The sequence below is a fragment of the Ostrea edulis genome, chromosome 7 (genome assembly GCF_947568905.1).
Source record: "Ostrea edulis chromosome 7, xbOstEdul1.1, whole genome shotgun sequence".
NCBI classification, from domain to species: Eukaryota; Metazoa; Mollusca; class Bivalvia; order Ostreida; family Ostreidae; genus Ostrea; species Ostrea edulis.
The window spans coordinates 16,696,917-16,713,224 of NC_079170.1; the positions used below are offsets into that span (position 1 = coordinate 16,696,917).

The following is a 16,308-nucleotide window of genomic DNA, read 5'->3' on the forward strand; positions in this document are numbered from 1 at the left end:
TGATGATAATTGGCTTGTGCAGTCATCGATCAAAGACTAAACATGTGTGACGAGAAACTTCAACAGTAGATTTTTTAAAACAAATATTTAAAGAAAGTGGACAAAATAAATTAAAACAGAAAATCTTATGATCGATTACTTGTTGTTGACCACATCTCTCTCTCTCTCTCTCTCTCTCTCTCTCTCTCTCTCTCTCTCTCTCTCTCTCTCTCTCTCTCTCTCTTTATTTCTCTCTCTCTCTCTCTCTCTCTCTCTCTCTCTCTCTCTCTCTCTCTCTCTCTCTCTCTTTTGATGTTCATTTTCATTACTGCCGATTTTATATTGTAAACTGTAGCACTTAATGTCAATGAAATAAAGTTATATTCAGTTGATTTTGCATAGGAAATCACCTCTGATATAAATCAGTATACACGTATGGAAATGCAACATTGCCTGAAAGGTTGCCTCTTTCTGGGCGCTTCTGGATATTTTCATGAGGCTGATTCAAGACTGAAATCACTTATTGAAGAAACGAACAGGCATATTTTATTAATTCAACAATTATCAAAACTTCTTCCCTGTGTAAGATCAAAATCAAGCATCTATAAACAACGGATCTACTTCATACCATAGTATCTTAAGTTGCCATGAAGAAAGAGGGAAACTGACTTAAATCCGCCATAGCGTGTCCGATACTGTACTCTTATTTTGCAATTTCAGGGTAGTTTATCGAAAACGAAAATGATTTTACGATACTTATTTATCAAATAAGATTCCATTATAACTCCCGGAATTCACCTCACACATGAAACAATACTAAGGGTGCAAACAGTAACTTTGGAGCAAGCGTTTTCGGAGTGTATTGGCAACGTTTGTTTATCAGTATAAGATACATGTACTTGGATCAGATGTACTTTTTAACAATGTTCAGACATAGATTATACGTAGATACAGTTTATGCAAGTCTATTACTAATCATTATAGTCGATATCTCAATCTATTTTATGAAAACGTGAAGATGACGAACAGTGATCAATCTCACAACTTAAGAATACAAAATTAAGAGAAGTACAAAAAAAGACCCCTGGACACACCAGAGGTGGGATCAGGTGGATAGGAGGAGTTAGCATTCCTCGTTGACGGCTCACATCTACTGTGGGTCTTATATCTTGATCAACCATTTTTTTTCAAAATGTTTGATGCATCATTTGTCAATATAATACGTATTATGAATTAAACATCTGCTGATATTCCACGGAGACGGCGATAGAAGGTATCAGCTATTACGGTCCCTTCTCCTCTAGTACGAAGTATTCATCACTGCCCAGCGGTTGTCTTTTTCCCTCAATATTTTCTCCTTGGTGATCAGAGATACCTCCGATTCCTATCTGTACACTTTCGTATCCATCAGACTGTGTGGTTTGAGAAGGAACTGGTTTTGCATGGTCATAGTATTCGCTCCTGTCTGAAATATCAGTTTCTTTCAACAGATCGTACACACCAGGTTCAAGTGCTACCACTTGTTTTTGTGTGAATGTGTCCTGTGAATGCGTTGGCTAAAACAAAGAAATTTGCCGTAGATAGTAAGTCTAACTTTATATGTTGGAATATCTATTGAATTTTGATATATTAAAACAATGAAATTTTAGCATATGTGATTACATGGATGAGACTTTCCGAAGAGGTCATTCCCTGGGAAATTTAAAATCAGGATTCTCGTGTACAAACTGCAACCTAAGTGCCTATCACGCATTCACGGATGAGGAGCCGGTCAACGCCGAATACAAAATACTAGGCATCAGGGGTGATCCGGCGCTTTTGGGTTCTGTGACGTCGCAACACCGTTGTCAACACGGTCTTATCACCATGCAAACACGGAAAACGCCAGTTTCCCTACGGTTTGTACACGGTGTCACGGATTGACAGTCCGGGGTGACCCGGTGTCTCATCCGTGAATGTGTGAAATGAGCTTTAAAACGGTATATCAGCTTCGACACTGCGTTACTAATTACAGAACGCATGCGAATTTCTGAATCTTGTCTGTCGGTTTAAGACCATTCTCTTCATATATTTCATTCTAAATCAAATATTGTGAACCCTGATAGTTTCTTTCATTGCTAAACTAACAAGAAATGATTTGAATTACACATTACCATTTCGTCGATGATTTCGTTATACACTGCGCTTTTCCTGTCGCCCTTATCTTGAATTAATTGTTTCTCCTTACCGTCCTCAGTGTGGTAGGTGGGATTTCCCACAGCTTGTGACAGCGCCTGTCTAAGTATGTATACAAATTCAAATGAGAAGAGGAAGTTTCAAATTGAAGTCGAGAGTTTCTGTCATAAGTTAGAGTAAGTTTATAACATCAACTAAAACTTGTCTTCACTAACACTCTCTCCATTAGAAACACAATTACTCGTAATAAGATTAAGTCCAATAGTTCATAACGCTCACCCAAGTCACCTTGCTCACACATATAATGTTATACTAATAACTCGCTTTGTAACCACCAACACCCCACCCCACCCCAACCCCATCCCCACCCTCTCTGACACCAAGAATTATGGCATGAACAAACTTGAATCTAACTTACTTCAAACAGGGTACAGTTATAAAAAAAATCTTAGAATGACAAATTGTAGAATTCAGGTTCTTGAGTTTGTGTAATATAATTGTCCAATATATTCCAGTGTAAAACGAAAAGTACATTCCGGTCCCGATCCCGGGGTTGATGAGTATCAACAAAATCGCGAAGATACTTGCGGATTATTTTAAGAAACGTTCGCATTATTATGCCTAATGGTGCATTAGAGTATTTTCGTCTTACTTGTACATGTGTATGATAAACTATGAAAAATAAAAATAATTGACAATTTCGACAAATCATACACTGGTATTAAGGGAGTACTGGTCTAATCAGTGTAAGGGAAACGGTGATTTTTAATGCATATTCAGGAGAGAGTGACATTTATGGTGGATGTGCACAAGCGCTCGAGAAAAATGTTATTTCAACATCGTGGGAGATGAGGATTTCGTTTACAGTATGCACTCGTACTGAATAAAAATGAAATCACCCCCCCCCCTTCCATTGGTCAAAGGAGTTATCTCTACCCTGATTTGAACTATCAAAAAAATTATGGCAGTTAGAGTGTCAACCATTTTAATAAAAATATTTGAACTATCAAAAAATGATAGGAGTTGGGATGACTCCGAGGCACTCTCCCATCAGAATAATCAATGCATCGTGATATATGCAGCAGGAATGTAATGATATGGTTTAGGTACCGGGACCTCAAATGTTTTAAATATATTTCAACCATTACGAAATGGGGTTTAGGATGACTCCCATGACACATGACCAACAAAATACTCAATGCATCTTGATATTTGCAGCAAGAATATAATCATATGGCACAGGATATGTTATATGGTAATTATTGGGGATCTGGGTTAGAATAGATACCCAGTATCCCTTGTTTTTTCGAAAGAGGATACTAAATGAGGCGGTCCTTCAGATAAAACCGCAAAACTGAGGCCTCGTGTGACAGCAGGTGTGGCACGATAAAGATCCCTTCCTGCTTAAAGACAGTAAGCGACTTGCGCCGATCATAGGCCTAAATTTTGCCTTTCACCAGCAATGGTGGTTTCTCTATATGCATTCAGTTACAGTCTTTATTGAAGAAAAACACTCCTTTTGGAAGAGGGTAAAACACTACAAACAAAAAGAAACACAGTTACAAACTAAGTAAGAAAAATTATGTTCTGTGCTGCGCGCCATATTGTGCGATAACACGAGGCAACAAAACATCATCAACAATAGACAGTGCTTAAAGGTGTAAATTACACATGTATAAGTAAACAACAATTTACTGACTCCATAGGAGGGGACAGAGTAGCAAATATGTTGTTAAAACTTTCACCGCGAAAGTGTGGAAAGCAAACAAGGACACACTAATATAAAAACCAAGCCGACCGAAAATAAAACTTTTGGCTGCCGGGCACTACAATATGAGTGAAAATTTGTCGAACCGGACATTAAACAATATATAATCAACCAACCAGCCAACCAACCTAGTTACACATATACAACGAATATTAGTATATCTAAAGGGAAACACTTGCCTGTGGGTCTTACTTTTTTGACAGCATCTATTCAGATTTGCACTAATATAGCAAAGAATAGCAATTTTAGTTTGTAATCATTAGAAAAGAAGTCATCTAAAGCCTTTATCTACTACACATATAATCAATCTCAGTGGCAGATTTAAATTTTCAAATTTAAGGAAAATCGTGATATCTTGTTTAGAAAAATGTACTAAACGATAAAAGAAGCAATCATTTCTTCCACTATTGGAGAAATAAATGACAAAAATATTTTGATTTCTTGAATTACTTTATTGGGAGAACTTAATGGTTTCAAGAAAACCCTTAAAATTTGCGTCATTTTACTAATTTCATTTTATTAAAGATGATAGAAAATAGGACAAATGACTTAAATAGAAGTCATATTTCAAGCCCTATAAAATCTGTATATTCCAGGAGCTTCCTCAAGGCGGCCCCAATACCCACTGTCTCATAAAGTGGCTTCCCCCGTAACCGCAATTCCTGCATCCGCCCCTGAATCTAATAAATATTGAATTATAAAAGGACAAACAGTAATTTCCTGCTTTTATAATTGCCTCAATAACATTTTTCCGATTGAATAAAAACTTACTTGGGAAATGTTCTCTTGAGGCTGTGGCTCAGGTGAGTTAAAACATACTAAAACTATATACCTCTTCTGTAATCGCTCTCTTCTCTGACAACCACAAACGAAAACCAAGACAGTAACACCAGCTGCGAATACAGCTCATCCTATACCCGCTCCCACGATAGATCCCACGGAGTTCTCTGTGTAGAACATTTGTCAAACCCTCATCAATAATTTTTACATATATTAATAAGGAAAAATTAAAACTGTTAACATAGAGCAGGTTATCATTTTTCTTCGTCACAACTTGAGCAGAGACATTTTATACATAGTAAATAAAAAGTGTACTGTCAAGTTCACATTCAAGTTTTTTCTTTCTTTCACAGTTCAAGTTGAAATAAATGAAAACATGATATATGTCTATTCCAGAGTATCTGAGTAATTGGGAACAGTAAATTATTGCTTAAATGATTTTCTATAAAATCAACCATGATATCATAAAACTACTTGAATGATTCATTTTGAGTTCAAATGATTATATCACATGAACGGCCCACACTACGACTAAAATATACACAACGCAATCAAGTTACGTTGTAACTGGGGTGACGAAATTCAAATTCCCAGCGTAAACAAATTGGTTGTATCACTCACAAGGATACAGAGTTATCGAACATCAATTTCACCGACCATCTAATACTTCCATGTTACACAGCACTCATTCAATTATGTCTGCAAATTTAAAGATTGTAAGAAAACAAATATAAGCGGAAACGCTATGAAAGTGATGTTGCGAAAACGCATAGATCAATGTTAAGGTCTGAAATCAACATCAAGTATTTTAGTACAAAGTAATAATCCTTAAAGAAAACTGTTCCCACATGCAATGCTTCGGTGTAGTTTTCAATTAACAGATATACTTTTATGTCTCATTGTGTTCATCTTACAACAAAACAGCTCACCGAAGCTTGTTTTTACTTAAAATGACAGCAATAGTGTCAGAATGAAATATGACATTCATTAAAGAAAACAAATGAAGGTTCATACACAAAAATGGGGGAAATAAGCAAATATAAAACATTGTCATATCATTGCAGAAGATGGCATACCTTTATTGGAAGAGCAGGTTAACACTGCAGTCCCTTCATCAGAAATTCCATTTGTAAGAGTCGGCGTTGGACATGGTACACGATCTAGAAATACATTTAACAGGATTTGATTAATGCACTTTGTAGTGGTATAACTTATATACCATTTGATAATGAAGCTATGAGCACGTGTGCACTAAAGCATCGTTTCTTGAATAAACACAGGTTCAGATTGAGAAATATTGTATCCACCACTTAACGTGTCTAATAGATACTCCTCTGAACCAGACTGTGGTGTCACATTATATGACACTGATTCTGAAACACAATTGTTTTTAATTTGTCGCTTCACATGTGTTTCTTCATTTGTGTCACGTCCCGTCGAGACTTTTTCACTTATATTGAAATGGCACTAGCTGTAGGTGAAGTACCCCAAATTTAAGCCTATTCTTAACGCTTTGGGCCGTAGTAGTGATGGTTTGTTAGCGTGCCAATGCCTGCCGCGAAATAGATCCCCTGTTTAAGGCCATAACCGTAACACGTGGTATGTGACTCTCATTTCTAAATGTCGATTATTTTAGCGAAGGAGCAATCAGTACTTATGTCTTTGCCTTAGGTTTGACGCTGCCATAAAACTAGCGTGGCTCAAACTCCTGCAATGGTGACGTCTCCATATGAGTGAAATATTCTCTAGAGGGACGTTAAACAATATTCAATCAATCAATCAGTCAAACTCCCGACTTCATGATGCGAACGCTCTACTACTGAGATTCAGTGCAAAATGCAAGGTGAAGATAACGAACAGTGATCAATCTCATAACTCCTATAAGCAATACAAAATAGATAGTTGGGCAAACAAGGACCAATGGACACACCAGAGGTGGGATCAGGTGCCTAGGAGGAGTAAGCATCCCTTGTTGACCGGTCACACCCGCCGTGCGCCTGAAATGATTTGCTTACGTTCACCTGACTGAAGAAATAAATCTATATAAGCATTCATTAATAGTTTGAAATAGCAAAAATGATAGGTATTGGACAACAATTCATTAAGACAGAGGCCTTACGGCAGTCAGTAGGAGATACTGATTTCTCATACGGCACCTACCCCAACGTCTAATGTCTACAGTGCTCCGTGTGTGTCATGTCCTTGATATTAATTCATTTTGCCCTTAAAACCGAGAATATAACTGTCAATTCAAGCTATCACAGAAACATTTTAAGTACTTCGACATGGTCTTTGAATGATTTAATATAAGTTCCGCACAATGTTTGTTTCGGGTTTGGTGGGGGTTTTTTTTTTTGGGGGGGGGGGGGCTTTGCTATCTATATGTATAATCCATCAAAAATAGAACATACAAAAATGTAAATCATCCCTGCAGTTGAAAATTGTCACAACGAAAATATATTTCCATCATGAAAAGGTGAAGATAACGAACAGTGATCAATCCCAATTGGTATAAGCAATACAATATAGATAGTTGGGCAAACACGGGCCCCTCGATAAATCAGAGGTGGGATCAAGAGCCTAGGAAGAGCAACAATCCCCCTCTCGACCAGTCACACAAGACGTGATCGGCATTCACCGAACAAATTCTTATTTTATTCTGTGTCATTTCTTGCGCTACATATCAGTCGATGACAAAAACATAATACACATCAGTAATTTGTTATAACTGTCTACTTACCGTTTCAATGTTTATTTCATTATTTCATATATCTATGTTTGCCCAACTCTTAATTGTGTATTCCTTATAACAGTTATGAAATTTATCATTGTTTGCTAGCTTCACCTTTTCATTGGTCTAAACATATTTTACATTTATCATGCAAACCTTTGCAGTTGAAAATTTGAATGACAATTCAAATTTTAAAAGGGTTAGGAAAGAACTATATGTCGTGGAGGAAAGATTGTTTAATCAAAAATCTCTAAATCAGCACGAATTTTCTGTGTTATCCAAAGTATCGTCAACTGTTCTATCCCTAAGTGTATGTAGTCGAGACTTGGAACTAATTCAAATGTTGTAAATTCATTACTTTTGGGTGATACATTTTTCTCCACCTGAACACCGATTCTTGAAATGTTTATATGAATTACCCGAAAATTCGATTGAGCATTTTTGCATATACTTCGGTCTTTAGCCTTCGTTTTTAAATTCCATTTTAATTTTTGAGGCAAGATTATATAACTTGTACAATTTCAAAAACTGAGAATACTTCTCCTATGTTGTTTTGAAGTCTTAAATTCGATAATATATTTTTTTTTTCATATTTTAAATGCAAAAATGGCATCATTTATTTAAAATCTGCTAACGTTGAACTTCTTTTAAGAAGACATGAGTATATATTGTTATTCATTGCTTATGCTGTATTGATATAAACAGACACAGCTACATGCAGTAAATGCGTTTGAATGGTAAAACTAGCAAAGGATTTGAAGTGCAAAAAAACCGTCAATTTTAATACAATAAAGTTCAATGATAAGGACCATGACACCTGTTTTTCTTTTTAGTTTCAAAATCTCCTTCCATGTAGTAATTAAGAAAATAATTCCCCAAAATTTATGACAATACTACCAAACTCTCGTCATTATGATAACCTTTCAACTACCCTTTTTACTGATTTAGAGGTAACCAAAGACACGTCTATGTAACCTCGTGCATTTATTTTACTGCGACATACTCAAACAAAATGTATAGTAATTGCCTCAAACCATTAATCATAATTTGGCTTTGACTTGAAAACATTAACAGGATTCAGCAAATATTGCCCTTTATAATATTTTCCTATCCCCCGCCAACAAGGATTTGATATAAATTACATGGTAAGCTCGACAAATTGCTTTATGAATGAAGAACAGGCACCTCTGAAATATAAATAGATGCATGACAACTATCATAGATTTAAAAAATCACTTCTATTGTTTAATGATATACATACCTGACGTAGTAGGAATGTTTGTAGATGAATCGGGACAAGTAGGTGTAGTACGCCATCTACGACAAAACCGATCTGAAAAATAGTAATTAATGTTAAAAATATTGTGTCAATATTGCTTCTTTTTTCTACACATTTGTACCTCTAAATCCATGACATCTGTTAGGAAAAAAACCCACGCACAAACAAATCACCCTCTCCAAATTATCAGCGGTTTGACGACCTAGAAGTATGTATCAAACTATATTCATAAGTTATACTTAAGTCAACACAATATATATATTTCAAACACTATCGGACGGATGAAGGTGACTAGTTTTGGGAAGATTTGTCTGAGTATACAGTATTTCTGTGCATGCGTGTCCTCTAATGATTTCTGCCTATACGGATAACAAATGTGTATTTAATATTCAGATTCAGAGCTATAAAACTTTTCTGGGTATGCATGATCTCATACTCAAATTGTTCTATGTTCTCTGGATTGCATTCCGACATTTGACGAAAGAAACTGGACATAATATGAATAGATTTAAATGAACGCAAATGTGTCACGTGAAACAAAGGACGTCTCTTACGTCATAAAATGTCAGAATGTAATGAATTTTACATAGGTGAAAGGAAGAAACAATTCTTAAAACTCATTGGAAAAAGTGGGTGTGTCGGTTTTGCAGAGGGCATTCGATTCCTTTTCGACGTCTTCAATATCATCCAGAACAATATAACTTTGTACATACCATTCCCGTGGTTCCGCATTCTTTGGCCAATCGCCTGGTGAGGAGAATTTGAAATGCAATTTCGCAGTTACTCGACAATAGGAGATTATAGGGTTTGGTTGGCTGTTTGTTTTACGTCCTGTAGAGAATTTTTCACTCATACTGAGATGTCACCATATGTAAGTAAAGTGCCGCAAATTTAGACCCATGTTCAGAGTCGTAGTAGTGAGAGTTCTTTAACGTTCCAACACCCGTCGTAAGACGAGACTTCCGCTTTTAAGGTCATATCCGAAAGACCTATGATTTTCATTTGCAAGTACAAAGTGTTTGGCGAAGGATCAAGCGGGGCTTGAACTCATCACCTCCCGTCTATGTTGTGTACTACTTGCACTCACTTGACACCTGTGGCATATATTGTTCTAGAGATCATCTTTACTTCTTTAGAATGGTTGCATCTATGTCATTCAAGATTGTACTAAAAAATTCCTTCTTAATATGTAAAACTTATACGGTACCAATTTTGATGCACCAGATGTGCATTTCGACAAATAATGTCACTTCAGTGATGCTCAACCGAAATGTTTGAAATCCGAAATAACTATGAAGTTTTAGAGCTAAATATAGCTGTTAATTTTTATGATAAAAAAAATAGGTTAGACAAGCGCTTTTTGGAACATAACTGGGAAGTAGGATTCTGGAATTAACTATTTCGTGTGCATACATTCAGTTCAGCACGGATTTTGATATTTAACGACTGTAAGTTAGTATTTTGCTGTTGTTACAATTATCTTTTCAACTATAAATTGTAAATAAATCTTAGTAAACTCTGCTGTTGTATTATATAGGGAATTCTGACCCATAACACCTAAGAATGATTGATTTATTGTATATTATTTAACGTCCCTTTCGAGAATATTTCACTCACATGGAGATGTCACATTCCCGGTGAAGTGCTGCAAAACTTGGGCCTGTGCTCGGCACTTACGACCTTTGAGCATTGAGAGATCTTTATTGTGCCACACTTGCTGTGAAACGGGATCTCAATATTTGCGGATTCATCCGAAAGACCGCTCCATTTCGTCGCTTCTTACGACAAACAAGGGGTACTGACGACCTACTCTTACCCGGATCCCCACAGGAGCTCCCAGCTACGTAGCGAATGTTCTACTAGTACTCTTAAAAAGTGGTTATAGGGTGTTTATCTTGCAATATATTTCTTTAAATGTCTACATTATAACCAATACCTTACAGTTAAATTGTTATAAAAGGGTTCTATATCGCCTATGTTAAAAAAAAACACTTCATAAAATCAATATCTCATATTCTTTTTGTTCTCGTGATTTCAACACTTAAATGCATCAGTATCAGATTGAGAAATATTGCACAATGGACGTCTTTTTCGTACTTGAATACATTCGAAGCATGAACTTTTTTGCTTCTTACCTTTCACTCTGTGTATTTTGTCACACGTTTCACATGTATAGTCACCACTATAATCATCATCACCATGGTAATAATCATCGTCATTGGTCACACAAACTGTTAAGGCACAGGAGTTATTTACAGTTATACAGTATTCAGTACATTAACATTACAGGAGTTATTTACAGTGATACAGTATTCAGTACATTGACGTTCTCAAAAGTAGAATTCAAGTCATTAAAAAGTTATCTGAACTTCGTCTCTTCGTATAAGGCTTACAAGTACAACTGAAACACAAAAAGATGCTTATAACATTGAGTTTCTTACCAGAACAAATATCTGTATACGTCATGCTCAACAAAGTAAATTCTCCATATATGAAGCAGAAAATCACTATAAAGAAAAGGGCATGGATTTTATCAGCGAGTAGATATATATAAATATAGTAGCATCAAGGTGTCGCATTGAAAAATAAAATATTGCTCAGCCACCACAATTGCGTTTTATAAACGAAATTAGGCCGTCCTTGTTTTGCTTCCTGAGAGTTTTCATTGTGAATTATTGATTTTGAAATCAAAGCCATTGGTTGAGAATTTCGTAAATTCTTATTTTCATTGAAAATCCTAAACATGTAACTTGCCTTTAAAAAAGTTGACATGGCTCAATTTGCATAATTAGCCATTAAGTCTCGATATCATATTAAATATTTGTTCGATAACATTTATGCATACATTGCTCTTTGTATTCACAGTTTTATGCATACATTGCTCTTTGTAAAGTCTTCAACGAGATCCTGGTTATCATGGATTATATTTTGCTAAAGATTACCTAACATGAAATATTTCATCATTACTCAACCTCTCCTACTTGCCGTAATGATAATCATTGTACTTCAACGGTTTTCAAAAATTCACAGTGGTCAAATTTAAATTTTGATTCAAAATTACACCAGATAGTTTCATTTGTTTTGGTTATTACATAAAGAGAATGATCGTATATTATGTTTCAGTAATAGTAGATTTCTACATTATCAGTATGATTCACTTTAAATAACTCCATCTTCCTTTAACTTCATGTGTGTTGAGAGCAGAAAAACTGCGGTGATGTCAATATTTTGATTTAATCAATAACATGGGATAATGTACATGCTGTTACTTTTTTAAAAAGATTTCAAACATATATAAACAAAAGTATGTGTCAGCATCTGAGAGCCGCACTTTTCGTTAAACAGCATAATAAAAATGCATAAAACAGGTTAAAATGCATTTGATAAAGGACCAATTCGGAGTTGCAAAGACAAAACATATTGGGCCGGATTTGGTTTTAGTCTTTACAAAAAGAGTATCCATTTATGACTTAGGTCAAATGAATGCAATAAGTTGTTTTTCATACATCGTAGTGTTACTAACTAATATATAGAAGACTTTTAATAAATACCTTACACTACAATGCACGTGGTGAATGATACATGCATTGTTTGCGACAATCTGGGGGCAAATTACTTAATAGTAAATATTTTTCGTCCAACAGTAAAACAAGTCATTGATTAAGAATCAAAGGGAGTGGTGTTACTGTTGTGTAATCCAGCAGTTTAGAAACTTTACCGAAACTTATATTTTTTTTTATACATGGTACGTGTACAATGTACTTAAGAAAACAGAACGAATTATCAATGTCCCTGAACAAAGCCTTCCACCTCGAGACATAGCTCCACTTGATTGTTTTTGTGTGCAGGGAACTTGATTTCACATAAATGCTTTTTATATAAAGAATGAACATGTTTGTTGATTAGATTACTGAAGAAAAATATACACAGTTTTATGCAAAATTAAAGTAAACACAGGCTGTAACTAACGGTATTTATCAACTATCTATGTATGCATCAATTAACGCGGTATGAATAATATAATTCCATAGATCTGAAGAAAACTTCAGCAAAACAAACAAGAGAATATTGTTTGAGAGCATACATGCACCTACACTGAGCGTTTCGTATACCCTCGGACGCAATCGTCGTATGCTCGGACATTTTGATAATGAATTTGCTATAAAATTTGCGTGTTAAATTGTTTACCAATCAGACATTCATGCAGAACCTCTCTTTTGTATTTTTCCTAATTGGTGACCTCTGAGGTCAGAGTACATTGGAGATTACTTTTCAAAAGACAACAATCCATCAATTTAGTTTTTTCTGCTGATTTGACCGGTTTATTGCCTCAGATCCACCCTGATACGATGCGATTATATTCATTTACCGCCAGTTACAGTTTGTTTTGCTTTAATAACGAGTTGAAAAGGTGAAATTAAACGAAAGATGTAAAACTATTGCCTGAGGTGATGTGGACCATGATAGAAAGCGATGTAGTTGAATGAGCTAGTCTTAGCACAAGTAATACCCGTGTAAATATGAACCAGGTTTTGAAAAACATTTCCCCTAAGTTTAGGTCGGTTTGTTTTTGTTTGGTCTTTTTTGTGCATTTTACCCCAAGGAAGGGATGCCCCTTAAAATACTATAAGGATTGTAACGTATCAAATTATCTAAAAAAATCTTATAGGCAGACCTGCCTTGAAAGCCTTAAAAGCCAAAATTCCTGTCAAAATATTTGCTTATATGAGACAAATGCCCTGTAGGTTAATTTTCACTTTGAAGATTAATTTCAATATTGTAGATAATGAATCATAGGTTCAAAATGAAAATTTCAAATATATGTACGACAGAAAATAACTAAAGAAACTTGATCCCACCTCTGGTATATCCAGGGGTCCGTGTTTGCCCAGCTATATATTTTGTATTGCTTGTCAGAGCTATGAGATTGATCATTGTTCGTTATCTTCACCTTTCATTGATCATATTCGTTATCTTTGCCTTTCATAACAATTTGACTTTTTTCTGGAAAATTGTTCTCTCCTCTATAGGTCTTTTCCTTTGTTACGCAGAATTGTCTCCCCTGTAGGTCTTTTCTTTTGTTACGCTGAATTGATCGTATTCGTTTTGAAAATTTCAAATAAATACTTCAATATAAATATATATGAATTAATTGTGGATATCAAGGAAATTATGTTATAGAGAAAATAACAAGCAAAGGAACCATTGTCCTTGACACCATGTTTCAATATACATAAATATTTATTTATAGAAAATACAAACTTTCAGCATCAAATAGTCTACCAATTGTTTAATGTTCCCAGTGAATGAAAGACCCACACAAGATATAATTCTATTTTGTATAAAGTTTGATTAATTAAGGACCTATAAACCTGTGACGTCACATGAGATTGGAAACCTTAAAACTTTTTTAGAATAACTATAGCTGAAGAAATCTGAAAAAAGAAGACCCGAAAGAACTTTCTATATCCAATAAAAAAAGGTACTCTTAAAAATCATAAAGTCGTCATACAATTTGTTATAAAATAGCTTACAGTGAAAGGTGGAAGACAGCGAACGGTGATCAATCTCACAATCTCATATGCTAATTTCATCAGCGCTGTGACGTCAGAAAAGTTATATGATTGGAAGTCAAAATCATGCAATACATAAACGTCCAATTCCCCATTTTTTTAATTTCACTTAATAAAAACATGTGTATAGGAGTAAGAAAAGACACGGATAACGGGAGTGAAGAAAGCGGAGAGGAGATGAAAATAAGGAGGAGGGACTTAGAAGTGGAAACTAACGGAAAAGAGAAAGAAAGAGCGCGGGCAGTGAGGTAAGGACCTCTTTCCCCATGTCCTATAATAACGAATATGTAATTCATAAAATGTCACAGCAACTACTATAATGACTTTTGATCTTCAATTTTTTGCGCTCTTATTAAATCATTACTTTCTTGGGGTAGGAAAAGGCGAGCAATGAGTGAGAGAAGGAAGGAAAGGGCGAGAGAAGGAGGAAAAGACAAGCTTGAGGAGGCCCTACCCACCTCAGAATACCAATAAGAATATAATTCATAATTCTTCACATCAACTACTGCCAGAACCTTTTGTTTTTTGATATCCTGAATTTAATGGTCACTTAAAGGACGATCGAGGAGAATGAGTAAAGAGTAAGGGGGATAAGAGAGGACTGCGGGACCCATTTTCGTTGATTGTGGATATTAACAAATTCGTATATACACGCATGGTTTTCCAACATTGAATTATCATATAAAACTGTGCATTTCATTTTGGTTTGAAATTCGTGAAATATGGGTACCCATATATTCTACAAAAATCCATTTCCACGAAATCTAATGAATTTAAGTCGGTATGAAGTAGAGAGAAAAGAGACTGGGTAGGAAAGAGTTGGTGGAGGTAGATGAACGCGCCCCTGACCACTCCCTTCCCTCCTATGAAATAAATATATATGTTATAAATGAAGGTTTACATCAACTGCTATCATGACTTCCAATTGCTAATTCTCTGCTGTCTTCTAAATAGTTTCTGAATATGCAAAATTATCTGAATTAGTAACATATGGTGGTGTATTCCTGATGGCAAAACAGTTGCCATATGCATACCTATATGCATCACAACTAGATGTATATGTGGAGTTAGAAAAAGATCTCGACAATAATAAACCTTTCCTTTGTTTTCCTTCCTTTAAAACAGGATACACGATTACGAACACGTATTTTAATAATGAAGTGGACTCGTATAAAAGTTAAGTTGGAACTTTAAAATCAATCTGTGAAATGAATGTATAAGAGGTCAAAATAGATTGTATATTTACTTTATACCAACATAACTTAGTATACCCTTAACGAAAGGATATATTTCTGTTAAAATAGGTACAATCTCGGGTGTCAAAAGGTCCGTGTCCGCTCTATTCTTACTTTTCTATTCTTTATAGGATTTGTGACATTGATCACCGTACGTTATCTTCACCTCTTCTATCAACACAATTTTGAGAATCTGTGCAAGTATCCAAAACCAAATTGATAGCGTTAACAATAACTTCTGCTATCAGAGTATATATCTATACAGTGCAATGGAAGAATAATCTTATTCAAGATGAATCACAAAAAGTGGGGGAAACTTGATTTAGTATTTTCATTCATCAAATCATACCTAATGCATTCTTCATTTGATAAGAAAAAATAATTAGAACTCTACGTAAGATATTGTTTAAGAAATACTTGGCCTACCTAGTATGTTCCTCATGTTTCATGCCCTGGATCAAATATTGTTTTAGCACTTCCTTATCGCAACATATAATGCATTACCGAGATACTGTATAGAATATCCAATGTTATGTATTCGCAAAGGATTTAGATTTATCTCTCTTAGACCATGTTAGTAATCGAGGCGATCCGTCTCTGTTTGACCGTTATTGGTTCTGTAATTTATAGTTCGTAATTCCTGCGCACGAGATTTGCTTGCACCAACCATATCTAAGAAATTCATGAATTGATGCTTTCCTGCACCATGTGTAAGTTGCATTTTTTCTCAACAAACATTTCTTCATGATATTGTAAGGTATGAAGTCTTTTAGCAATATCTATATTTT

General features: G+C 35.1%; 1 protein-coding gene across 4 annotated transcripts; it reads right to left on the reverse strand.

Annotated features, from left to right (window-relative positions):
• Positions 1 to 721: 721 nt before the first annotated feature.
• LOC130047868 (uncharacterized) lies at positions 722 to 16,071 on the reverse strand. Of its 4 annotated transcripts, XR_008796678.1 has the most exons (8): positions 15,947 to 16,028; positions 11,154 to 11,219; positions 10,848 to 10,943; positions 8,695 to 8,766; positions 5,779 to 5,862; positions 4,755 to 4,869; positions 2,133 to 2,256; positions 722 to 1,535 (listed from the first exon to the last, which is right to left on the reverse strand). XR_008796678.1 is itself a non-coding variant. In XM_056143509.1 (6 exons), the coding sequence occupies exons 1-6, from the start codon at positions 15,960 to 15,962 to the stop codon at positions 4,829 to 4,831; spliced, it is 375 nt and encodes a 124-aa protein (XP_055999484.1). In that variant the 5' UTR covers positions 15,963 to 16,028; the 3' UTR covers positions 2,525 to 4,828. The 4 variants fall into 4 exon arrangements, 1 of the variants encoding a protein (XP_055999484.1); XR_008796680.1 differs by lacking the exon at positions 5,779 to 5,862 and having other exon boundaries at positions 15,947 to 16,071; XR_008796679.1 differs by lacking the exon at positions 11,154 to 11,219 and having other exon boundaries at positions 15,947 to 16,026.
• Between the last annotated feature and the right edge of the window lie 237 nt (positions 16,072 to 16,308).

Coding starts and splice junctions, on each gene's coding strand:
- LOC130047868 (XM_056143509.1), bottom strand. Junction 5,863..8,694: donor AAACATTCCTACTACGTCAG/GTATGTATATCA, acceptor ATGTATTTCTAG/ATCGTGTACCATGTCCAACG. Junction 4,870..5,778: donor AACCTGCTCTTCCAATAAAG/GTATGCCATCTT, acceptor TGTTCTACACAG/AGAACTCCGTGGGATCTATC.